At 35.1% G+C, this 27838-nt stretch overlaps 1 protein-coding gene across 1 annotated transcript; it reads right to left on the minus strand.

Annotated features, from left to right (window-relative positions):
* Window positions 1-13233: 13233 nt before the first annotated feature.
* Window positions 13234-15815, minus strand: LOC121408902. The gene is made up of 2 exons (XM_041600649.1): window positions 14186-15815; window positions 13234-14057 (listed from the first exon to the last, which is right to left on the minus strand). The coding sequence occupies exons 1-2, from the start codon at window positions 14252-14254 to the stop codon at window positions 13545-13547; spliced, it is 582 nt and encodes a 193-aa protein (XP_041456583.1). The 5' UTR covers window positions 14255-15815; the 3' UTR covers window positions 13234-13544.
* Window positions 15816-27838: the final 12023 nt, after the last annotated feature.

A 27838-nucleotide genomic window follows, 5' to 3' on the forward strand; every position in this document is an offset into this window, starting at 1 on the left:
AAACGAGTGCTCTCTTCACTAAAAAGATGCAGCAAAAGTAATGGGAGAACACATTTTGAAGCCTACTCCCCAACACCTACAACCAGATCTGAAGAAAGGAGAAAAAAAAGAAGAATATGAAAAATAAAAATTAAGAAGAATCAGAATGCTTCTCGGATGATAGTGAAAAATGATGAACATGATCAAAGTGCTACAAGATCGCTTGGACGTTAATCTCCTAAAAAGAATAATAGATACTATTTCCTGTTCTCTTGATTTTATTCTATTTCTGACATACTTTACCCCCAATGCTACGTAATTATTGTTAATTGTACCAAAATGTGTTCTAATTTTAATCTATTTAGGAAAATATTCATCACTAGGAAAAGACATGCATCTTTCGGTCCTTCTGACCCTATTGCAGCCAACTGATGGGGGTTGGTAGAGGAAAAGGGGTTGTCTCCTCACTTAAAAAAGAGGTTGAGTTAAGCAAACGAATTTCTTTCACGCCCCCCCCCCCCCTCCCCCCTCTTTCATTGAAAATTAATGGGGAAAGAAAGAGAAGGTACAAAATGAAGAGGAAGAAGGAGAAGACTTTTGCAATTATTTTTTACAATAATTAATGTTCTACCGTTTGGCTAAGACGCCCATTTCTCAACAAGAGAAGCAAATGATCTCCTTGCCCTCATTATGTTATTTTCACTTTTCATATACACGCATTTTCCCCCAACCTGATGCCGGTTTATTGATTTCTAGAAGATAATCTTCAGTTATCCTATTTTTTTCTTTGAAACTTTTCTTCCCCTGACTATGCTGAACCTATTACAACCGGCAAAAGTGGGGGAGGGTTCAAACGAGTGCTCTCTTCACTAAAAAGATGCAGCAAAAGTAATGGGAGAACACAGTTTGAAGCCTACTCCCCAACACCTACAACCAGATCTGAAGAACGGAGAATAAAAACAAAAACAAAAAAAAGAAGAATAGGAAAAATAAAAATTGAGAAGAATAAGAATGCTTCTCGGATGATAGTGAAAAATGATGAACATGATCAAAGTGCTACAAGATCGCTTGGACGTTAATCTCCTAAAAAGAATACTAGATACTATTTCCCGTTCTCTTGATTTTATTCTATTTCTGACATACTTTACCCCCAATGCTACGTAATTATTGTTAATTGTACCAAATATTTGTTCTAATTTTAATTTATTTAGGAAAATATTCACCACTAGGAAAAGACATGCATCTTTCGGTCATTCTGACTCTATTACAGCCAACTGATGGGGTTGGTAGAGGAAAAGGGGTTGTCTCCTCACTTAAAAAAGAGGTTGAGTTGGCAAACGAATTTCTTTCACGCCCCCCCCCCCTCCCCCCTCCTTCATTCAAAAATAATGGGGAAAGAAAGAGAACGGGTAAAATGAAGAGGAAGAAGAAGACCTTTGCAATGATTTTTTTACAATAATTAAAGTTCTACCGTTTTGCAAAGACGCCCATTAATCCACAAAGAGAAGCAAGTTATCTCTTAGACCTCAAGACGTTAGTTTCCCTTTACACATGCCTTTTTGCGCGAGTGCTAGTTTATTTATCCCTAGAAGACAATTTTCAGTTATCCTATTTTTTCTTTCAAACTTTTCTTCCGCTAACTATGCTAAACCTATTACAACCGGCAAAAGTGGGGGAGGGTTCAAAGGAGTCCTCTCCTCACTAAAAAGTTGCAGAAAAAGTAATGGTAGAACACATTTTGAAGCCTACTCCCCGATACCTACAACCAGATATGAAGAAAAGGAGAACAAAACCGAAAAATAGAAGAAGAATAAGAAAATTAAAAAGAAGCAGAAAACTTCTCGGATGACTTGGCAAAATGATGAACATGATGAAAGTCGTACAGGTTCGCTTGAACGCGAGTCTCCTTAAAAGAATACTAAATACTATTTCCCGTTCTCTTGATTTTAATCTATTTCTGATATTTTTACCCCGTAATGCTACGTAATTGTTGCTAATTGTACCAAAATTTATTCCAATTTCAATTTATTGAGGAAAATATTCACCACAATGAAGTGACATACAGGTTTTGGTATTTCTGACCCTATTACAGCGAACTGATGGGGGTGGGGAGGGGAAAAGGGGTGGTTCCCTCACTCAAGAGGAGAGTTTGCAAATTATATTCTTTTACGGTCACCCCCCCCCCCTACGTCATTCAAAATTAGTGGGGAAAGAGAGAAGAGGGGTAAAAAGAAGAGGAACGAGGAGAAGTCTTTTGCAACTAATTCTTTAATACAATAATTAAAGTTTTACCGCTTTGCCAAGACGCCCATTAATCCACAAAAGGAAGCAAGTTATCTCTTAGACCTCAAGACGTTAGTTTCCCTTTACACATTATATGCATTTTTGCGCTAGTGCTAGTTTATTTATTCCTCGAAGACAATCTTCAGTTATCTTATTTTTTTCTTTCAAACTTTTCTTCCCCTGACTATACTGAACCTATTACAACCGGCAAAAGTGGGGGAGGGTTCAAACGAGTGCTCTCTTCACTAAAAAGATGCAGCAAAAGTAATGGGAGAACACATTTTGAAGCCTACTCCCCAACACCTACAACCAGATCTGAAGAAAGGAGAAAAAAAAAAAAAAATATGAAAAATAAAAATTAAGAAGAATCAGAATGCTTCTCGGATGATAGTGAAAAATGATGAACATGATCAAAGTGCTACAAGATCGCTTGGACGTTAATCTCCTAAAAAGAATAATAGATACTATTTCCTGTTCTCTTGATTTTATTCTATTTCTGACATACTTTACCCCCAATGCTACGTAATTATTGTTAATTGTACCAAAATGTGTTCTAATTTTAATCTATTTAGGAAAATATTCATCACTAGGAAAAGACATGCATCTTTCGGTCCTTCTGACCCTATTGCAGCCAACTGATGGGGGTTGGTAGAGGAAAAGGGGTTGTCTCCTCACTTAAAAAAGAGGTTGAGTTAAGCAAACGAATTTCTTTCACGCCCCCCCCCCCCCTCCCCCCTCTTTCATTGAAAATTAATGGGGAAAGAAAGAGAAGGTACAAAATGAAGAGGAAGAAGGAGAAGACTTTTGCAATTATTTTTTACAATAATTAATGTTCTACCGTTTGGCTAAGACGCCCATTTCTCAACAAGAGAAGCAAATGATCTCCTTGCTCTCATTATGTTATTTTCACTTTTTCATATACACGCATTTTCCCCCAACCTGATGCCGGTTTATTGATTTCTAGAAGATAATCTTCAGTTATCCTATTTTTTTCTTTGAAACTTTTCTTCCCCTGACTATGCTGAACCTATTACAACCGGCAAAAGTGGGGGAGGGTTCAAACGAGTGCTCTCTTCACTAAAAAGATGCAGCAAAAGTAATGGGAGAACACAGTTTGAAGCCTACTCCCCAACACCTACAACCAGATCTGAAGAACGGAGAATAAAAACAAAAACAAAAAAAAGAAGAATAGAAAAAATAAAAATTGAGAAGAATAAGAATGCTTCTCGGATGATAGTGAAAAATGATGAACATGATCAAAGTGCTACAAGATCGCTTGGACGTTAATCTCCTAAAAAGAATACTAGATACTATTTCCCGTTCTCTTGATTTTATTCTATTTCTGACATACTTTACCCCCAATGCTACGTAATTATTGTTAATTGTACCAAATATTTGTTCTAATTTTAATTTATTTAGGAAAATATTCACCACTAGGAAAAGACATGCATCTTTCGGTCATTCTGACTCTATTACAGCCAACTGATGGGGTTGGTAGAGGAAAAGGGGTTGTCTCCTCACTTAAAAAAGAGGTTGAGTTGGCAAACGAATTTCTTTCACGCCCCCCCCCCCCCCCTCCCCCCTCCTTCATTCAAAAATAATGGGGAAAGAAAGAGAACGGGTAAAATGAAGAGGAAGAAGAAGACCTTTGCAATGATTTTTTTACAATAATTAAAGTTCTACCGTTTTGCAAAGACGCCCATTAATCCACAAAGAGAAGCAAGTTATCTCTTAGACCTCAAGACGTTAGTTTCCCTTTACACATGCCTTTTTGCGCGAGTGCTAGTTTATTTATCCCTAGAAGACAATTTTCAGTTATCCTATTTTTTCTTTCAAACTTTTCTTCCGCTAACTATGCTGAACCTATTACAACCGGCAAAAGTGGGGGAGGGTTCAAAGGAGTCCTCTCCTCACTAAAAAGTTGCAGAAAAAGTAATGGTAGAACACATTTTGAAGCCTACTCCCCGATACCTACAACCAGATATGAAGAAAAGGAGAACAAAACCGAAAAATAGAAGAAGAATAAGAAAATTAAAAAGAAGCAGAAAACTTCTCGGATGACTTGGCAAAATGATGAACATGATGAAAGTCGTACAGGTTCGCTTGAACGCGAGTCTCCTTAAAAGAATACTAAATACTATTTCCCGTTCTCTTGATTTTAATCTATTTCTGATATTTTTACCCCGTAATGCTACGTAATTGTTGCTAATTGTACCAAAATTTATTCCAATTTCAATTTCAGTTTAACTTTTCACATATATGCATTTTTGCACTAGTGCTAGTTTATTTATGCCTAGAAGATAATTTTCAGTTATCTTATTTTTTTCTTCGAAACTTTTCTTCCGCTGACATTGCTGACCCTATTACAACCGGCAAAAGTGGGGGAGGGTTCAAAGGAGTGTTCTCTTCACTAAAAAGTTGCAGCAAAAGTAATGGGAGAACACATTTTGAAGCCTATACTCCCCGACACCTACAACCAGATCTGAAAAAAGGAGAACGGAAACGTAAACAAAAAAGAAGGATAGGGAAAATAAAATTAAGAAAAATCAGAATGCTTCTCGGATGATTGGGAAAAAGGATGAACATAATGAAAGTCGTACAGGTTCGCTTGAATGCGAATCTCCTAAAAAGAATACTAAATACTATTTCTCGTTCTCTTGATTTTATTCTATTTCTGATATACCCTTTAATAATGCTTCGTTATTATTGTTAATTTTACCAAAATTTGTTTTATCTTTAATTTATTTAGGAAAATATTCACCGCTATTAAAAGACATGCATCTTTTGGTCCTTCTTATATACCCTATTACAGCCAACTGATGGCGGTGGGGAGGGAAAAAGGGGTGGTCCCCTCACTTAAAAAAGAGAAGGGGTAAAATGAAGAGGAAGGAGAAGACTTTTACAATGAATTTTTACAATAATTAAAGTTCTACCGTTTTGCTAAGACGCCAATTTCTCAACAAGAGAAGCGAATGATCTCCTTGCCCTCATTATGCTATTTTTACTTTTCATATATGCGCATCCCCCCCCCCTTATGCTGGTTTATTGATTTCTGGAAATTAATCTCTCAGTGAAACCTTTCTTCCACTTACTATGCTGAACCTAATACAGCTGGCAAAAGTGGCGAGGGTTCAAAGGAGTGCTTTCCTTACTAAAAAGTTACAGCGGAAATAATGGGAGAACACATTTTGTAGCCTCCTCCACCACACCTATGACCAGAAATGAAGAAAGGAGAACAAAAACGAAAAATAGAAGAAGAAAAGTAGGAAAATTAAAAATAAAAAGAAGCAGAAAACTTCTCGGATGACTTCGAAAAATGATGGACATGATGAAAGTGGTATAGGTTCGCTTCGACGCTAATCTCCTAAAAATAATACGAGATACTATTTCACGTTCTCTTGATATTATTTTATTTCTTATAATATTTTACCCACTTATGCTACGTAATTATTGTTAATTGTACCAAAATCTGTTAAAATTTTATTTCTTTAGGAAAATATTCACAAGGAAGTGACATACATCTTTTGGTCCTTAAGACCCTATTACAGCCAACTGATGGGGGTGGGGAGGGGAAAAGGAGTGGTCCCCTCACTTAAAAAAGAGGTTGAGTTGGCAAACTAACTTCTTTCACGCCCCCCCCCCCCTCCTTCATTCAAAATTAATGGGGAAGGAAAGAGAAGGGGTAAAATAAAGAGGAAGAAGGAGAAGACTTTTGGAAGAAATTTTACAATAATTAAGGTTCTACCGTTTTGCTAAGACGCCCATTTCTCAACAAAGAGAAGCGAATGGTCTCCATGCCCTCATGATTTATTTTCATCTTTCACATAATTATGCACATTTCCCCCCTTATTGCTGGTTAATTGATTTCTAGAAGATAATCTCTCAGTTATCTTTTTTTGTGAAACTTTTCTTCCGCTGACTATGCTGACCCTACAGCTGGCAAAAATGGGGGAGGGTTCAAACGAGTGCTCTCCTCACCAAAAAGTTTCAGCAGAAGTGATGGGAGAACACATTTTTAAGCCCCTTCCCCCACACCAATAACCAGATCTGAAGAAAGGAGAACAAAAAGTATATTATTTTGTGAGATCTGGTCACTCTGATTAAAGGGGAATCCAACCCAAATAAAAACTTGTTTTTATAAGGAAAAGAAAAATCAGACAAGTTGATAGGTGAAAGTTTGAACAATATTGGACAAACAACAAGAAAGTTATGAATTTTTAAAAGTTGTAAATATTGGTAATCACTATACCCATGGCGACTTCAAATTGGCCGCATATGTGATGTCATAGTGATGTAAGGCAAGGACTACTCTTCCATGTACTCCAATACATATTATGGCTAAACTGTCATTTTTCCCAAAAGTTTTATTTCAAATTATATTTTTCTTTCATGAGGACATACTACAATATACTACCTGGGCGATATTTAGATTACTGCCCCAGGGGAATGGGTACTTAGGAGAAAACCACAAATCCCTGATAATAAAGTACATGGCCTATGGGAAAGTTGTCCTTGCCCTTTGTCATAATTTACTGACACAGTTGCCAATTTGAAATCTACATAGTATTAGTGATCTCAATTTTAAAGCAGCTATAACTTTCTCATTGCTTGTCCGATTTCTTTCAAACTTTCACCATTCTGTTTAATTTATTTTTCTCCTTCCCAACATAACATTTTATGGCCAAGGCTGGATTCCCCTTTAAGTCTGTTACAGCCACATGCATTTTGTAGCTCATTTTGCGTTTCAAAGCTCAAGGCGTGCCAAGTTCTCTTTACAAATAGGCCCGCATTCACAAAAGAGGTTTCAAATGTACCATGGTAAAAAACCATGGTTTATGCAGCTTTTTGTACACAATTACAAGGGCGGGTCCAGCCTTCGCCAATAGGGGGGGGGGCACATTTTTTTTAGCCATATTTTCCACGATTGGCCACTCGAACATTTTTTTCTTTGAAGGGATATTCCTTATAGTCACTTCTTAGTTTTATTCGTATGTATAGACATTTTTTTATATAATGCGAGCGCGAATTGCGAGCTAAAACTTTTTTGGGGGAAATCTTTCTGGGCAATAATTTTTACCCTGAAAGATGTATATGCAAATGATAGGTGCCGGGTAAAAATGGCAGAGGTAATAATGAAACAGGTAATAATGACAGAGGTAAAAATGGCAGAGGTAATAATGGTAGAGGTAAAAATGGCAGAGGTAAAATTGGCAAAGGTAATAATGGCATAGGTATAAATGGCAGAGGTAATAATGGCAAAGGTAAAAATGGCAGAGGTGAAAATGGCAGAGGTAATAATGGCAGAGGTAATAATGGCAGATGTAAAAATGACAGAAGTAATAATGGCAGAAGTAAATTGCAGAAGCAAAAATGACAGAGATAAAGATCATGAAATACTAGATCAGCAAGTAAAGGTATAGCCTTTCCAGTTAATATCAGTCACAATTATTGACCTTGAATGGACTCCTATCAACGAAATTAGTATTATGAACTGATTAGATATTATTTGGATTTTTTTTCACCATTTTAGGTTTATACTTTATCGTTGATATAATTAAACACAAACATTTTAATGCCAAAATGATTTTAATTAGTGAGTGATGGAAGGATTTATCTTGGCCAGATTGTACATACATGTAGTAGAACAGCACATCATCACATACATACCAAACGAAATGTAAATGATATAATAATAACAACTAGTGTTATTTTTTTCAGAATAATACTTCATTGCAGCTAGTCCAAGTGGATATCAGGTTCTTTAACTAGTTTCTATAATCATGGTGACGGATACCGCATGAATTTTGAAATGTATAGCGAATCGGGGATTATAGGTGTTTCTTAGGTACCATTATTTCGACCTGTTTTGAAGGGGAAATTCACTCTGACGAAAGGTTTACTGCAAAATAGCAAATATATATATGGTCACATTTCATAAGTTGGGTATGCAAAAAGGGTGGCGTATGAACAATTTTCCACACGGTGCCTTGGATAAATTGTTGCTACATCACAGCATCTTGACCAAATTTATTGAGTAATATCTCATTTTAAAGCTACAACTATAGGCTAAATATATTACTATGAATTAGATCAATACAATATCAGGAACAAAAACTATAGCACATTAAGTTTGAAGTAACAGGGGTGGCGGAGCCGGTGGATGCGGTAAATGATAAAATATTAATTAAACCTAATTAACAACTTACTTTAATATGTAATATGACTGATATCCTCATATTTCTGGGCGTTTTAAAGCACGGAACAACTAAATGTCATAAAAATTTGACAATTTTGAAGATATGCAGCAATGGAATACATGTGTATGTCAGCTCTGATCTGCAACCTTATCAATTAGTAAACCGGAGAGATTTGGTTAATTATCTAATTTGTAATCTTAATTTTTAGTACAAACGTTGTGTATCATTACAACAAACATTTCTACCCATTATGTTTTCAATTTGCCAAGCATACAAATACAGTGACAGGTATTTTGGGGGCAAAATGTTAAATTAAATATTGTTAATTATTATAATTAATATGCATAAAATAATAGATAATTCGATTTTTGGTACAGATTTATTCATTGATGTTTCAAGATTATAACTGCAAAATACTAGGGTGATCCAATGTTAACTTTTGACACCATTTTATGGTGTCAAAATTCACATTTACATTGACGTCTATGTAATAATTAGCTGTTAATTAGTCATTTTAAGGAAAAATGAAGGTATTCGAGACTTAAAGGGGAATCCAGCCTTAGCCATAAAATGTTGTGCTTGGAAGGAGAAAATTGAATTAAACAGAATGGTGAAAGTTTGAAAGAAATCGGACCAGCAACAAGAAAGTTATAGTCGCTTTAAAATTGAGATCACTAATACTATGTAGATTTCAAATTGGCAACTGAGTAAGTAAATCATGACAAGGGACAAGGACAACTTTCCCGTAGGCCATGTACTTTATTTTCATGGATTTGTGGTTTTCTCCTAAGCACCCATTCCCCTGGGGCTGTGATCTAAATATAACCCAGGTAGTATATTGTTGTATGTCGCAATGAAAGAAAAATATAATTTGAAATAAAACTTTTGGGGAAAATGACATTTTAGCCATAATATGTATTGGAGTACATGGAAGAGTAGTCCTTGCCTTACATCACTATGACATCCCATATGCGGCCAGTTTGAAGTCTCCATGGGTATAGTGATTACCAATATTTACATCTTTTAAAAATTCATAACTTTCTTGTTGTTTGTCCAATATTGTTCAAACTTTCACCTATCAACTTGTCTGATTTTTCTTTTCCTTATAAAACAAGTATTTATTTGAGTTGGATTCCCCTTTAAAACTTTTTCATTATTTAGAGAATGGTAAAAGCTACATATCAAGAAATAAGATTTTTGACCATTTTTACCCTGTTCGCGAAATTGGACCACCTTATGACATGTGACCATATATATATTTTGGTGGTTTGTGGAAAATCCATCAAAGATGAAGAAAGTTATTAGAAGTTTGATTTTTTTTATCTGTGACGTCATGTACTAGCAACAACCGTGTATTTTATGCACCAAAATGTATACTTTTCAGTGGTTCATGATTGATAAGAATATACTTGAGGTACAGTTAAAACCATTTTCATTTTATAGGGAAAACTGCTCGCAAATGCCGTCCCCATTATCATGTAAAATTTCAGTAGCTTTTTAAATCTTTGATGGACTCCCTAAAACCCTCACCAATATCATTTTGATAAACTTTATGTCAGTGTGAATTTCCCCTGTAATGAATTCAGTACAATATTAATTTGAGATCCAAAGTGTTCTTGAAATTTGAATATTAGAAGAGCGATATGACATGAGAAGGTCGTGCATGTAAGTCCAGGGGAAAAAAAGAAATATAAACCCAAGTGTTATCGTTTTTACCTCAGCGATTTTCACCTCTGCCATTATTTCAGCTGCTATTTATTCCTCTGCCATTTTCCCTCTGCCATTTTTACCTCTGCCATTTTTACACCGAGCCAATGAATAATTACTAAGGGCATGAAGCACGAGCAGAAATTAACTGATGAAAAGAGTATTGTTAAAAACTGCTTGCAGTTAGCAATATTGACGTAACACATTTTTAAAATCAAACAATGCGAGCGCGAAGCGTGAGCTGAAATTTTTATCTTATAGGAATGGAAATTCTTAGCACTTATTGTAACTTAATTTATTTATTGTTTATTTATTTATTGAAATATATTTATCCAGGAAAAACACAAGATCAGTATAAAACACTGTTTTACATCAAGGTCCTGAAAAGGTGAAAAAGTTACATCAAAATTCTAAGCTGATATAAGAATACGACCAGGTGCATGTAATAAGCTAAAAAAATAAGAATGACTATGGCAGTTCGCATCGCGCAATTTTATTGAGAATAAGTATTTACAAGTTAAAATGAGAAAGAAAAGAGGAACCAGGAACCATTTGCAAACCTCGTGATCCATTTGAAGAGTAGGCCTATACACTACGCAACCATCCATCCGATCATCCAACACACATTCACCCACAATTAATCACAATCAGTCAACCCCACCCAGATTAATCTATCAAACAATCACGGTAGACAGATCACAATGCAACCATGGGCGGAAATCCCAGGGGGGACGTGTCCCCCCTACTCAAAATTGTAGGGGGGGACACAATATCAAATGTCCCCCCTACTAGTTTGGGTCTCTGGTGATGCTAAGAAATATATCACTCAAAATGTGAATAAAACGTGCGTTTTCGGACGAGATGACCTTTTTTTTTGCTTGTCAAATATATTTTCGTCGAAATGACCTTAAATTTTAGGTTAATAGCCTTTTTTTGCTTGTCAAATTTTCCAGACCCTTGCACCCCCCTACCTTTTGGGAGAGATTTCCGCCCCTGAATGTAACAACACATGAATAAAAACAATCCACACACGACTCATTCTCTAATTGTTAAAAGGAAACGAAGCTTGCAACGTCCAGGTCCCCACTCAATACAAATAAATGCACAAAAGGGTTAAAAGAGACTAAAAATAAATGCAGCTGGAAGTTTACATTGGTAAAAATACATATCAGGCAACACTTAGTTATAAAATGCTTTCTTATACAAATGCTTAAAAGATGGTACAGATGTTGAATTTTTTGTAGCGTATGGCAAGGTGTTCCAAAGCTTAAAGGAGAATGAAACCATTGGAACAAGATAGCTTGTGTGAAAACAGAAAAATCAAAGAAACAGATCAACAAAAGTTTGAGAAAAATCGGGCAAATAATGAGAAAGTTATGAGATGAGCATTTGAATATTGCGATCACTAATGCTATGGAGATAGCAAATTGGCAATGCGACAAAGATGTGTGATGTCACTTGTGAACACCTCTCCCCATTACTTTAGTATATATTTCACTTGAATTTTCTCTTTTCTCACATCTATCCATAGATCATGTGTTCTTTCTACATGAGGGCAAGTAATACATATTTTTTAAGAATACATCTTGGATAAAGAGTTTGTATTATCATCAGAAAAGTAAAAAGAGACATTTTGAGGGTATTTTATAGTCCACCAAAGGGAAAGTTGTTCATCAGTGACATCACACATCCTTGTCGCATTGCCAATAGGAGGATCTCCATAGCATTAGTGATTGCAATATTCAAATGCTCATAACTTTCTCATTATTTGTCCGATTTTTCTCAAACTTTCTTTATTCTTATTCTTTGATTTTTCCGTTTCTACACAAGCCTATTTGTTTCAAAGGTTTCATTCCTTTTAAGCTTAATCAGAATAGGTATATAACTAAACAATTGATCAGAATAGGTATATAACTAAACAATGCGAGCGCGAAGCCCAATTTCTATTCTTTGTAGCATAACAAAAATCTTAGAAAAAATAATATACGCAGGATTATACAATTTTTTAAACTTGCATAATTTATTAAATCCAAATCAATACAGTTTTAGAAAAAATCACTCGACGGACTTAGAACTAGTAAATATGTATGACAAAATCACAAAAGCAATTGCTAGCAAAGAACATGTTATTGGAATATTTCTGGACTTAAGCAAAGCTTTCAATACACTTAATCACAAAATATTACTTCATAAACTACATTTATACGGAATACGGGGCAACGCACATCGATGGATAGAAGATTATTTATCAAAATAGACAATAATTTGTTACATTTAATGGAATAGATTCAAACTTTAAAACTGTAGAATGTGGTGTGCTGCAGGGGTCAATTTGGGGCCGCTCCTTTTCCTACTATACTTCAATGATATATAGATAGCTTCCCACTTATTATCTATATCCTATTTGGAGATGATACCTATATTTTTTATTCTAACCCAAAACTTGAAATGGTAGTATCTACTCTAAATGATGAATTATGTAAAGCGTCTACTTGGTTCATATGCAACAAATTGTCTTTAAACATAAACAAAACACATTTTATGCTCTTTAAAAATTATAATAACCATGCAGTTAATGAAGAAATAACAATAAATATTGACAGTGTAACCTTACAACAAAAACAACATTCAAAGTTTTTAGGAGTAACTATTGATGAAAATTTATCTTGGAATAATAATTTACGATTTACGCCATATCACCACTTCAGTATTCAGAGGTGTTGGGATAATTTCCAAATTAAAATACGTATTACCCCTCAGACTCTTTTCCTTCTCTATAATGTCTTGGTTCTCCAAGACATAAACAAACTTGAAGCATTCCCTAAATAAACATTCCATAAATTAAAATATCAATAACAGTAAAATAATTTGAATTATTTATAGAAAATTCATATATTTTCAATAACTGAAAAGTGGCAGTATCCTGACATCGAGGCACAGACTGGGCCCTCAAAAAAAATGACAAATTCTCTCCTTCTACTCCAGTCTCGATCGGCCATTTTGCTATGAATTTGAAAGAATTAGGAGAGGTATTGTGACAGAACTTTTTGTTTTTTTGAGGTTCCAGTCTGTGCCTCCATGTCAGGATACATGCCACTCGTTAGACCTTCATCCATATAATCGCGGTAAAATGAAAAGACTGGGCCCTCAAAAAAATGAAAAATTCTCTCCTTCTACCCCAGTCTCGATCGGCCATTTTGCTATGAATTTGAAAGAATTAGGAGAGGCATCGTGACAGAACTTTTTGTTTTTTTGAGGTTCCAGTCTGTGCCTCCATGTCAGGATACATGCCACTCGTTAGACCTTCATCCATATAATCGCGGTAAGAGCATAATTTCTGTTTTCACAGTTCAGTTTTATAAATATTTTGACCATAAATCATCCTAGTCCCGTGTCTATGGCTACATACACAGTGAGCTCCTGAGCTCCCCGGGTTAATGTACCATACATTTCCCTAATTTTATTGAATGTTTTATTGTCACCGTCACTTACCATATATTGATACCTAGGGTTATGTTTATCTATAGACCTACCCCACATTCTAGCTGCTGATTCTACCTCAATCAGCCCACTACTTCCCTCATGATAAGCTAAGCATTCTTCTTCATGACCCTCCCACCATTCCTTGTATTCATCCCCTTTCCTATCCCAATCCTTCCTAACATCACACTCCTTACATACCTTAGATAAAAATTCAAAATCTAATACCTCCCCAGTATCCATAGAAACTACCGATGCCACCCCATGATTGGAACGATGGCCATGCCTATGCCATGCCCCATCAAATAACACTGCCTCTTCCACCACATTTCCCTCCTTGATGCTGCTGTCTTCCTCCATTGCAGCCCTCAGGAGGCATTGGGCAGCTTCACACATCTGTTGTTCACAAACCTTAAAGCAGAGGAGAAAAAAAAAGCCTTGTATGAATACTAGCATGTATGATGTCCCAAAGTAATATAGAAAATAATAAATAAAAATGTTTGTAAGTTAAAGTATTATAAATATGAAAATATAATCACCTCTGTAGACTTTGAAGACAGATGAGCCAAATGGGCTTGCAAACTGTGATTGGCCACAGGAGGCAGCATGAGGATGGCACAAAAGTCTGGGAGGGCCTCTCATCATAGACCATTCTCAGAAGCCGCCAAGACAGATCTTCTGTTGGCCTCTGCAGACTATCCAGAACCCTCTGCTACGTTGCTACTCGTGCGAAAAGCTTGTTCTTGATGGCAGCCAGAACAGCTCAGCACCAGTGTACTGCAGAGCCCCATCAGCTTGGTCTGGTCTTCATGGACAGTCAGCCTCCCTAAGCCAAAAAAAAAAAAAAAATCAGACATTTAAATGTGAGAGTAAAGTCCAATCCTTCCTTTGGGTTAGGGTAAATTCTATTTCATTAGGGTTAGGGTAAAGTCCATTTCATTAGGGTTAGTGTTAAAGTCCATTTCATTAGGGTTAGGGTAAAGTCCATTTCATTAGGGTTTAGTGTTAAAGTCCATTTCATTAGGGTTAGGGTAAAGTCCATTTCATTAGGGTTAGTGTTAAAGTCCATTTCATTAGGGTTAGGGTAAATTCCTATTTTTCTATGTCCAGAATACATGTACCTATCTCCTAATAAAAGTTTCCCCATTCACTTGTGTACTTAAGGAATTCAAAATGTGTGTATTACCTATGTGATATCCATAATGACGTACCTTCACTATCAACATTATCAAGAGAGAGAATGGTATGATTTTTCGGTTTACCAAAAATGTATATTAATGTCTAGCTAATTTTGAACATTCATTGTTGGATTAATATTACACGTCATACACATGGAGAGCTTAATTCCAATAAGGAGCTAGATCCACTTTTGTTTACCAGATTTTGTTTATCAATTAATAATAAACCATTGTTACAGTAGAAAAAAGACATACACCAAATAAATAATTACGTATTGAACGAAAGACAAAGAGAACCCCTGAAATGGCAGGGCTTGTAAAGCTAGGGTCTCCTTTGTTACAAATTCGAAGTACATGAAGATTCAGATATAAACGGAGACGATGAATAAACTAATTTTGAAGTACATGTACACTGTATCAGATTGAGATTGTGAAGTTAAATTAATACTGGATGGATGTCTTAGTCTTGAAGTCAGTCAGTCTATCTGGATGAGTGTCGGTCTAGTATTATACTCTATCTCTGTCTAATAATCAAGACGTCTTATTCATATCATTTGTTTTGGGGTGTAACTATTCAAGATGGGAGTCAGTGGCATAACTAAGGAGGGGGCATGTGCCCCCCCCCATCGGGTGACCATAAGAAACGCCTCTGGCAGTCTCACCTGCATCACGCTATTCAACATACATGTAGCAGCAGTGCTGACATTGAAAACTACTATAATGATTATTCACAAGAAACATTCATATGAAGATACAATACTACGTTCATTGATATTCAACCTTGATCATGTGACCTAAAACTTGTCAGTGATTCTTGATTACCCCTATATCCACATATTATACAATATCTATAAAATTGGAAAATTATGAAAGCAATCTAATAATAACCTCTAAAATTGCCAAAGTTCAAAGACCTTTAATGACATTTAATTTGACTTTGGTCATACATGTATGACCTGAAACTCACACGAGATGTTCAGTGATACTTGACGATGTACGTCCAAGTTTTATGAACTACATGTAGACCAATATACTTACAGAGTTATGATGGTAATTCAACAAATACCCCCAACATGGCCGATATCCATTGACCTTTGACCTTGGTCATGTGACCTGAAACTCGCACAAGATGTTCAGCAATACTTGGTTACTCTAAGGTCCACGTTTTATGAACTAGACCAATGAGCATGATCGGTTCATCACGGACGGACATTTGATAGATTTTGAAAGTTTTGAAGGCTTGTAACAAATTAGGAATAAGATGAACAAGGTTCCTTTGTGTTTTATAGTGAAGGGTAGGACATAGTATGCTGAATGATTAAAAAAGTTTGTTGCCATGGTTACCTACAAACACAGGTATCCACTAAATGTACCATATCACGGACGGACAAGATAGAAATGTGGTTTTTAGAATTTTTGTACATTTTTATTGTTTCTATCTAAACAGCTTTACATGGACCAATTATTGTTAATGCACCTAACACTCGGGTATGTTAGCTTCTATGTTCAGCATATTGAATTCTTAACCAATATCAAACTTCCGAGAGAATTGCAAATATTTTCCATCACGGACGGACATCATGGACGGACATCACGGACGGACACAATAAAATACAATGGAAGTACTCTGTAAAAAGTTCTTAGTACTTTTTTGGTAAACAAATGCAATTGTTTTGATGATTTGTACATATTTTAATAATATTAAACAGTATTAGTTGCACAATCAAGTTGCTACAACTTCAATCAAGTTGCTGCAACTTGATTTAAGATGTAGCAACTTGATTTCTATGCTAGACGCACAGTATAATCTAGACATACGATTGCTCTTAACACATTTCTTGTCAAAATCGAACGTAAAGAATAGGTGATGTACAACTGTATAATAAAAAAAATAAAAAACGTAAAAAGCCATTGATATGCAGGCAGAAAGGAGCAAATTCACATGACAGTCCTTTTACTTTCAGAAGATGTTAGTATTCATAGAGAATTAGCAAGTGAAAAGACTTTAAATGAAAAATTGACATCCTGGTTCTTCCCGCATACATTTTTCACATAGTTTTTGTGGCTCAACTTACCCCAGACGATGGCACAACTTACCCCACAGATGGGGCAAGTTGAGCAATTTGACATCCTTTTTTTTCAAAGGTCACAATGACATTCAGCGTGGGGGTAGAAAGTTATATATAGGTGAAAAATATTTCCCAAGAATCAAATTTAAAGGTAAGGTACTTATTTCTACAATATTACTAGTCATATCAATTCTAACGTGCAAAATGCAAAAAGTGTCACAACTTACCCCGCTTCCCCTATTGTCTTTTTAAAGTGTAGAATACAAGTAGGTTCAAAATCAACAGCTAGTTGATTATTGATCATGTTGATACAAGTATTTTTATGATCATGATGATTTTAGGCATTAATTTTCCAAGAGCAAAGATGTTTTTTTAAGGTCCAAAAACTAAATCTAAAAGATTAACAGGTCACTGATCCTTATGCTTGTTTGTTGGATCAACACTTGTCAGGGGCTCTCTTTAAATCCATCTTTTGCATATATCAAAGCGGAGACACCCCATAACATCAACAGCCCTCATGTATTTAGGCCCTGACCGAATCCAAAATTGAAATTGATATTCCAATCCAAAGCTTAACTTCTAAACACTACATTGCAAGCTTTATGCATTTTCACAGTTTACCAGATAAGCGATTTGCTTAAAATTAGCTCCAAAATGGACTTCGAAAAAAAGTATTCATGTAATTTTCACAAACCTATGTTCTGTTAGAAGCATTGTGAATCCATAAGTTTGTACATGGAAAAATTGATTTTTCTGCTTATCAGATTATGCATTGCATTCTACTTCTTCTCCATCACTTTCTGCAAGCTTGAATTGATGAAATCTACAGCTTTGGACTTGTTCTTGCCATACTTTGTTTCCCGCTTTTTTGGCATATACATGTACATGCAGCTTTTCAACTCTATCTGCATTCCAATAATGCTTAACAATTTTCCTGACAACAATATAGCCCCAATAACGGCCAAACAAAGATATCACAAAAAATTGTGAAGAGTTGTAGGCTTATTCCATTTGAGTTCTGAATAATTCTCAGAGCCATTTTTCACTGCAATTAGAAGCTAAAATTAAACTCATAATCTGCTCAGCAAAGTTTCTCATTTGCATATATGAATCTTTCCACAAGTATTTCACTCGTCCGTCCGTGATGAAATTAATGTCCGTCCGTGATCATTTTTCATTGATTTATTAAATGCATAAAATGTATAGATTTTAGCTATGTTCAAATAAAATGATGAACAGTGTCCAGTGAAATACTTCTACACACTTTTATTTCTTTTTCTATTCTGATAAAGAATAAAAAGCCGAGTCCATAGACATTATCCTAATAAAAATGATCACGGACGGACATTAATTTCATCACGGACGGACGGAAATGTTAACATCTACAAGGAAAGTTTACTTCCCATATTTTTTTCCTACTAATTTATGTTTGATGATAGATTAATGTTCAGAGTGCAAGACCATTAAAAAAATTGGAGTAACTTTGAAAACAATAAAACTAGAGTGAAATGAATTTGAGTGAATTAACTTTGTCCGTCCGTGATCAAATTAATGTCCGTCCGTGATAATTTTTGACTGACTTTATGATATGGATAAAATGTATGGATTTTAGCCATGTTCAAATAAAATAATGTACAGTGTTTAGAGAGATACCTCTAAACCTTTTTATTTTTTATTTCTACTCTGATAAAGAATAAAAAAACTTTTCATCTTTTTTTCCATCACGGACGGAAATTTCAAAATGGAAATGTTAACACCTACCAAAAAAAATTAGTTCCCAATATTTTTTTCTACTATATTATGTCTGATAATAGAGAAATGTTCAGAGTGCAAGAACATCCAAACCAAATTAGAGTAACTTTAAAACAATAAAACTAGAGTGAATTTAATTTGAGTAAAAATGTCCATCCGTGATGAGAGGTAGCAGCACCCCCATGAATAAAATGGACTATTCCGGTACTTTCGGAATCATCAATCTTCATGAAACTTAGTTTTTTGAAACCTGAGATATCAAAGATTATTTTAAAAGCAAATTTGATAAAAGTACCTTAAAAAAAATTTTCACCTCAATGCGAACCCTTAACCGATCATGCTAGACAAATACACTTACAGAGATATGATGGTAATTCAACAAATACCCCACATGGCCAAAGTTCATTGACCTAACATGACCTTTGACCTTGATCATATGACCTGAAACTCACACAGGATGTTCACAGATGGACAGACAGAAAATATACATGTATCAATATATTTATTGATAGATAAACAGATAGAATAACATATTAAACAGATTAAATAGAAAGATAGGTATTAGACAGACATAATTATTCAAACAGATCAATAGACATTAGATTGAAAGATAGATGGATAGTCAGATAGATATGGATTGGAGTAGGGGAGGGCGGGGTAAGTTGTGACACTTTTTGCATGTTAGAATTGATATGACTAGTGCTATTGTAGAAATAAGTACCTTGCCTTCAAATTTGATTCTTGGGAAATGTTTTTCACCTACATCATATAACTTTCTACCCCCACACTGAAAGTCATCGTGACATTTGAAAAAACCGATGTCAAATGGCTCAACTTGCCCCATATATGGGATAAGTTGTGCCACCGTCTGGGGTAAGCTGAGCCACAAAAACTACGTACAAAATGTATGGGGGGAGAACCAGCATGTCAATTTTTTGTTTAGTCTTTCACTTGCTAATTCTCTATAAATACTAACATCCTTTAAAAGGAAAAAAGCAGTCATGTAAATTTGCTCCTTTCAGCCTGCATTTCAATTGATTTTTATGATTTGTTTGTTTTTTAAGATACATAAGAATTACCATGGCTCAACTTGCCCCATGCTGTTTGGCTCAACTTACCCCAGTCCGAACTTAGTGCAATAATTTTGTATCCACACATAAAAGACTATGACAAGAATGAAGATCCATACCTGGACTAACAATGTTGTTATCATGTCTTTACAATATCTAAAGACGTGTGTGTGAATAAAGCACTTATCTACATGTATTTCACATTCTTTTTTACGTTTTTGGCTGAAATTCATACTTTTCCCTTTAAAAAACTACTTTTGTTTCAAAGTGGAAAACAATATGGTGGGGTTAAGGATTATGCTATTGGTTATCAATACATGACACCACCAAAATGTCTGACTCATTCATTATTGGCCTGGGGCTGGTGGCTCAACTTGCCCCTATGCTCAACTTACCCCGCCTTCCCCTATATAAAATATGGGTGGATAGATTGATAAAAGATAGATACATGTACATGTAGATAAAGAAACATACATAACAAATTGAAAAAGATAGACAGACATATTCAAACAGATAGACATACAATAGATAGATATACATGTACATGTATAGAAAGATAGATTTATAAAATAGATAGCGGATAGAGAGACGGATATGATTATATTTATATAATATGAAAAAAAGTAATTACTATCTGTTTTTATTTTGCAATATTTTAACTATTATTCATTGTAATGCTTATAAATAATCATGCACAATTTTTAAAAAAGCTCAATGTAACTAACAAGAAAAAATGGAGATATGGCTCACAAAATAGAGGAATGTAGAATCTAGTTTTGAGAAAAAGTCATGTCCCAAAGAGATTACATGCAAAATGAGTACAAATGATGATCCGTTTTAAATTTAAAATGAAAAAAAGGCAATAATTCAGAAAGAGTAAGACCTAAGCTACAACATATTCGAAATATGGCGAAAATTGATCAATATTCACAGAGTTAGAGCCAAATTTGCATAATCATTATGACGTCTTAACATGCAAAATGGATATTTTGACTTCCGACGCCATTTTGATAACGTCCTGTAGGGTCCAATGAGACATGAAAACATCTGTATGATTCATACTCTATCGAAATATGAAAAAAAGATTGGGGGTCCCTGTCCATTCTGAAGAGCTACAGTGAATTTTTAATACATGTAGGCATGTTTTGCCCATATAGAGCCTATGGAAAGAGCTCGCGTGCACACGTGCTGCAAGTGCTCATTCCCTCATTAATGATCGTAGAGAGCTGATTGAGGTATCAATTTGATCAGAATTATATCAATAATAGATACGCATAGAAAAAAACAACAACACTGTTACGCACGAAAACGTGCGCACATATATGTGTGCACGCAAAATTTTGAAATGCCTAAAATGATCTAAAACGTACCCCAAAAATTGGCGATTTTGAGCATTTTTTCATTTTTACCTTTACATGACCTTTGATGGCATTGACATCCGATCTTTGACCCAAAGTTTATTTGATGAGAATATGATTGATTATTGATAATCCATTATGTTGATATGATCAAATTAAGAATTTACAACAAAATTTACATGTAGATGACATCATCATGACCAAATGACCATGAAAAACTTTAGAGCGTCTCTATGATAGACTTTATAAATGATAAAAAATTCAGTGAAATTGATGTGTACAGTGTACAGCCGATTCGGAGAAAAGTTGGCAACAAACATATGTGCGAAAAAATAAATAAAGAAAATTCTGACGAAATTAAGAGGTGATCTGTCATAGACAGACCACCTAAAAATAAACATTCGGGTATCTGCTATATAAATCTTAGCATCTGTCTGATCAACATGTTACTATTAAAGCAGACAATTAAACAGTTTCTCTACATGTACATGTATGTTAGGAAGGCCTATACATGTAGTTTAAAATGAAGCAATCAATATATAGAACTCAATTATTACTATCACTCCTATCCTGTTGGAAAATATCTTTCCTTATTCATGTTATAAAAGAACAAAATAAACAAGTAGGCCTACTTTCAAACTTGTTAGATATCATCATATGAAAAGTATAAATTCAAACTAATCTTTGTAATTTACCTTGCGATGATAAATATTTGTTCAATAAATGTACTATGCTAAACTAAATTAAACACATTGTCAATAATTACTACTAGTTCTAATTCAATCACATACACACATTTAGAAAAACATTAAACAATCCAAATACAATTGTGTGAAAAATCTCTGTCTGATATAGTTGGTTGGTAGGTCACAGTAAACTTTTTTGGTCTCTGTGGTATCTAAAGGTCATAGTGCAAATTCTGTTTATATTGTAGGTGGATTGGGGTACAGCTTGCCTTGTGTTGAGAAATAGTGTTTCCAGGGAAGTGTTGTACACTTCCCTGGTTTTTCTAAAGGTCTGGAGTGATGTTACCAAAGTAGTTTCTGTACACTCCACAGCAAGATCAATAAATTTATGCGCGGTGGGCGTTCTCATCAAAGGGAAACATGCTTCTATTTTCACTTCAAATTCCGAAGAATACTTGTCATATTATTATGCACCAAATCTTCTACATGTATATGAGTTTTACTCCTAACTTGCTCTGATGTCTTAATGGCCCGGGGGGGGGGGCACTTCCATTGATGAGTTGATACCATCGCGACCATGGGGCCTCGAAAAGCACCCTAAACACATATTTTCCATACTCTTAAAATGCAGCATTGGCGTGGGAAACCCAACCCTTAACAAGTATTGGAACCAAAACGATACTCTTGGCAAATATTCCCTGAAATGAACCCCTAAAAAAGTACAGCGATATTTGATTGTTATGTCATGGGTCCGTCGGTTTTACACCCCCTCCCCCACTTTTGATTTACATGTACTACCGCCCCGCCTTCCACACCTCATGCAAATCAGACTCTAAACAAGTGTGTTGGGGCAAAAAGGACATTCTTAATTAAACATTTTAATTTTGTTTTATCATCCCCGCAAATTTGACCCTAAACACATAGCTTTCCTAACAAAATAGATACCCTTTTTTCATTATTTTTGTGTTATTGACACCCTGAACACGTTATGTACGTGTAACGTGCCCTACAGTGTATCTTGAAAAGACACCCTTTTTTACAAGTTTTTTGGGTGGTACATGGTATCCACTCGTCTATGTAAATGGCCCCCAGGCTTAATGGTTATTTCAAGTGTATTCAAACTTGATACATTTCATGCTTTACACAAAGCAGCAAAATACTGTAAAAAGAAAACAATACAAGTGGAATGCCTCTGGCCGTCTCACCTGCATCACGCGGTTCAATATAGCAGCAGTGCTGACTTTGAATACTACTCTAACTCGCACAAGATGTTCAGTGATACATGGTTACTTTTATGTCCACTTTTTATGAACTAGACCAATAAACTTACAGAGATATGATGGTTATTCAACAAAAAACCCCAACATGGCCAAAGTTCATTGACCTTACATGACCTTTGACCTTGATCATGTGACCTGGAACTCGAACAGGAAGTTCAGTGATACTTGATACAAGTTTCATGAATCAGATCCATAAACTTTCAAAGTTATGATGGTAATTCAACAGATACACCCAATTCGGCCAAAGTTCATTGACCCTAAATGACCTTTGACCTTGGTCATGTGACCTGAAACGCGCACAGGATGTTCAGTGATACTTGATAACTCTAATGTCCAAGTTTAATGAACTACATTGAAGACCAGTAAACTTTCAAAGTTATGATGGTAATTCAACAAATACACCCAATTCGGCCAAAGTTCATTGACCCTAAATGACCTTTGACCTTGGTCATGTGACCTGAAACGCGCACAGGATGTTCAGTGATACTTGATAACTCTAATGTCCAAGTTTAATGAACTACATTGAAGACCAGTAAACTTTCAAAGTTATGATGGGAATTCAACAGATATCCCCAATTCGGCCAAAGTTCATTGACCCTAAATGACCTTTGACCTTGGTCATGTGACGTGAAACTCATGCAGGATGTTCAGTGATACTTGATTAACCTTATGTCCAAGTTTCATGAACTAGGTCCATATATTTTCTAAGTTATGATGACATTTCAAAAACTTAACCTCAGGTTAAGATTTCGATGTTGATTCCTCCAACATGGTCTAAGTTCATTGACCCTAAATGACCTTTGACCTTGGTCATGTGACATGAAACTCTAATAGGATGTTCAGTAATACTTGATTAACCTTATGGCCAAGTTTTATTAACTAGGTCCATATACTTTCTAAGTTATGACGTCATTTCAAAAACTTAACCTCAGGTTAAGATTTGATGTTGACGCCGCTGCCGCCGTCGGAAAAGCGGCGCCTATAGTCTCACTTTGCTTCGCAGGTAAGACAAAAAACCAAAATTAAAATGTATATCTTGACACATAAGGCCAATGTGTAGTCCAGTATCATTCATCACTGGAAAATGCTTTGCTTTACATGTACATGTGTACATCATCGTGATTTTGACTGAAACATACAACATTCTTGCTTCATAATATCATCTGCCTTGATTACATCACATCCAATTGTTGTTTGAGAAATAATGAAATATCACATGTATCTAGCTCAGTATTCTTTGGAATTGTCAATGCCAATGACTTTGTCTTTTAAAACATGTGTATTATGTGGCTTAATATTCATCACGGTCAATTTTAAATCAGAAATAACAATCTGGTTAGAGTCAGTGTTTGTCAAATATTTCGTAATGTTGCTATTCCCAATGTCAAATCAAAAGGATAAAGATGATTATAGCAAATTAATGAAACCGTGTACAATGTACATGTATACAAATAGTATATGCGGTCAATTCAAGACAAAAATTTGCATTTTTCCAGTATTTTAAGCAATTTCCTAAGCAATTTTCTTAGCAATTTTGATTTATACTGTTTATACAGTATACAGTTTAAGGCTTACAAAAGCACATTTACTACACCCTCATTCATTCATAAAATACACAATGTGCAATATGTTGCACTTTGGTACTATGAGTTCACAGAAAGTGTACAACTTTCACCCATCCCTGGCTCCTGGCATGCAAAGAGTGCAGATGAAAAATTCCACTGCCCATGTGACCTACCATTAGCTGTATTATTTTACATGCTGCAGTGAATTGGTGAGGCAAAGATACATGTACATTTAAAGGTCAAGTCCACCTCAGAAAAATGTTGATTTGAATCAATAGAGAAATATCAGACAAGCACAATGCTGAAAATTTCATCAAAATCGGATGTAAAATAAGAAAGTTATGACATTTCTAAGTTTCGCTTATTTTTAACAAAATAGTTTTATGAACGAGCCAGTTACATCCAAATGAGAGAGTCGATGATGTCACTCACTCACTATTTCTTTTGTTTTTTATTGTTTAAATTATACAATATTTCAATTTTTACAAATTTGATGATTAGGACCTCCTTGCCTGAAGCACAAAAGGTTAAAATAATGGAATTCCACGTGTTCAGGGAGGAATGAAACTTCATTTCACATGACAATGACGAGAAAATAAAAATATTTCATATTTCATATAATAAAATACAAAAGAAATAGTGAGTGAGTGTGTCACCAGTTTCCTCATTTGCATACCGACCGAGATGTGCATATAATATAACTGTTTTGTGAAATGAAGTGAAACTTTAAAATGTCATAACTTTCTTATTATACATCCGATTTTGATGAAATTTTCAGTGTTATGCTTGTTAAATTTTTCTCTTTTTACTCAAATCAAGTTTTTGTTGGGGTGGACTTGTCCTTTAAGTGTGTGTACATGTACAGTGTACAGTACATGTATGTTTGATGTCCGTTACATGTATGTCACAGTTTTGAGCATTAAGTTTCCCTCACACGCCAAGGGGGGGAGGGCACTTCCATTGACGAGTAGATACATGTACCATGCGCGACCATGGGGTCTTGAAAAGCTCCCTAAACATGCAGTTTCCATATTCTGAAAATGCATCCCTTAACAAGTATTGGCGTGTGAAACCCGACCCCTAACAAGTATTGGAACTAAAACGATACTCTTGGCAATTCCCTGAAATGAACCCCTAACGAAGTACAGCGATATTCTATTGTTATGTCACGGGTCCGTCAGTCGTCGGTTTTAACTTTACACACTATTTGGTTTACTAAGGCCCCACCTTCCACACCTCATGCAAATCGGACTCTAAACAAGTGTGTTGGGGCAAAAAGGACACGAAACAATTAAATTTTGTTTTATCATCCCGGCAAATTTGACCCTAAACACGTTGCTTTCCTAACGAAATACATGTACATGTAGATACCTGTCACTGCAGCAGTATGCAGTGAAGGTTTATAATTTTATATTTACATGTTTTTGATTAATTAAGTTTTTCATTCTTAAAATGATATTAATTTAGTGTTTTTCCATAATCAAAATCTGTAGACTGAAAGCAAGTCATAAGAAAATGGAAAAACACTAAATTAATATCAAACTTTATTAATCAAAAACATGTAAATATAAAATTATAAACCTTCACTGCATACTGCTGCAGTGACAATACCCTTTTTCATTATTTTTGTGTTATTGACACCCTGAACAGGTTACGTACATGTACGTAATGTGCCCTATCTTGAAAAAGACAAAATAAACAAGTAGGCCTACTTTCAAACTTGTTAGATATCATCATATGAAAAGGATATTCTTGGTAATTAACCTTGCGATGAAAAATATTTGTTCAATAAATGTACTATGCTAAACTAACTTAAACACATTGTCAATAATTACTACTAAGTTCTAATTCAATCACACACACACATTTAGAAAAACATTAAACAATCAAAATACAAAAATCTCTGTCTGATAAGTTGGTTGGTAGGTCACAGTAAACCTTTTTGGTCTCTGTGGTATCTTAAGGTCATAGGGCAAATTCTCTGTATATTTTAATAAAATACACATGTACAGTAGGTGGATTGGGGTACAGCTTGCATTGTGTTGAGAAATAGATTTTCTAAAGGTCTGTTCACACGTTCAGATTTCAGACAATAGTGATGTTACCAAAGTAGTTTCTATACACTCCACAGCAAGATCAATAAATTTATGCGCGGTGGGCATTCTCATCATAGGGAAACATGCTTTTATTTTCACTTCAAATTCCGAAGAATATTTGCCATCTTTTTACGCACCAAATCTTCTACATGTATATGAGTTTTACTCCTAACTTGCTCTGATGTCTTAATGGCCCGGGGGGGGGGGGGGGCACTTCCATTGATGAGTGGATACCATCGCGACCATGGGGCCTCGAAAAGCACCCTAAACACATATTTTCCATACTCTTAAAATGCAGCATTGGCGTGGGAAACCCAACCCTTAACAAGTATTGGCGTGTGAAACCCGACCCTTAACAAGTATTGGAACCAAAACGATACTCTTGGCAAATATTCCCTGAAATGAACCCCTAAAAAAGTACAGCGATATTTGATTGTAATGTCATGGGTCCGTCGGTTTTAAACCCCCTCCCCCACTTTTGATTTACATGTACTACCGCCCCGCCTTCCACACCTCATGCAAATCAGACTCTAAACAAGTGTGTTGGGGCAAAAAGGACATCCTTAATTAAACATTTTAATTTTGTTTTATCATCCCCGCAAATTTGACCCTAAACACATAGCTTTCCTAACAAAATAGATACCCTTTTTTCATTATTTTTGTGTTATTGACACCCTGAACACAACTACCTACATGTACGTAACGTGCCCTATCTTGAAAAAGACATCCTTTTTTATATGTTTTTTTTTGCCGTGCATGGTATCCACTCGTCTATAGATGTAAATGGCCCGCAGAGCATAATGGTTATCTTAAAGGGGAAGTTCACCCTGACAAAAAGTTTATTGTAAAAATAGCAGAAAAAATATTTAAAAATATTGCTGAAGGTTTGAGAAAAATTCATCAAATAATTAAAAAATGTTATTAGAATTTCAATTATTTGATTTGTGACGTCATATGCGAGCAGTATTACTGCATAGCGAATGGTAAAAAAAATCAATGAAATGTCATTTTCTCAGAAATTTGAAACTGGTTTTCACTGGAACTTTTGTGTATCAATAGACAAATCATTTCACACCCGATCATGAAAAAAAAAAAAAATTAAGTCATCAGGAACCATACAAAATTTGAAATTCATACA

Source organism: Lytechinus variegatus, chromosome 1, assembly GCF_018143015.1.
Source record: "Lytechinus variegatus isolate NC3 chromosome 1, Lvar_3.0, whole genome shotgun sequence".
Classification (NCBI taxonomy): Eukaryota; Metazoa; Echinodermata; class Echinoidea; order Temnopleuroida; family Toxopneustidae; genus Lytechinus; species Lytechinus variegatus.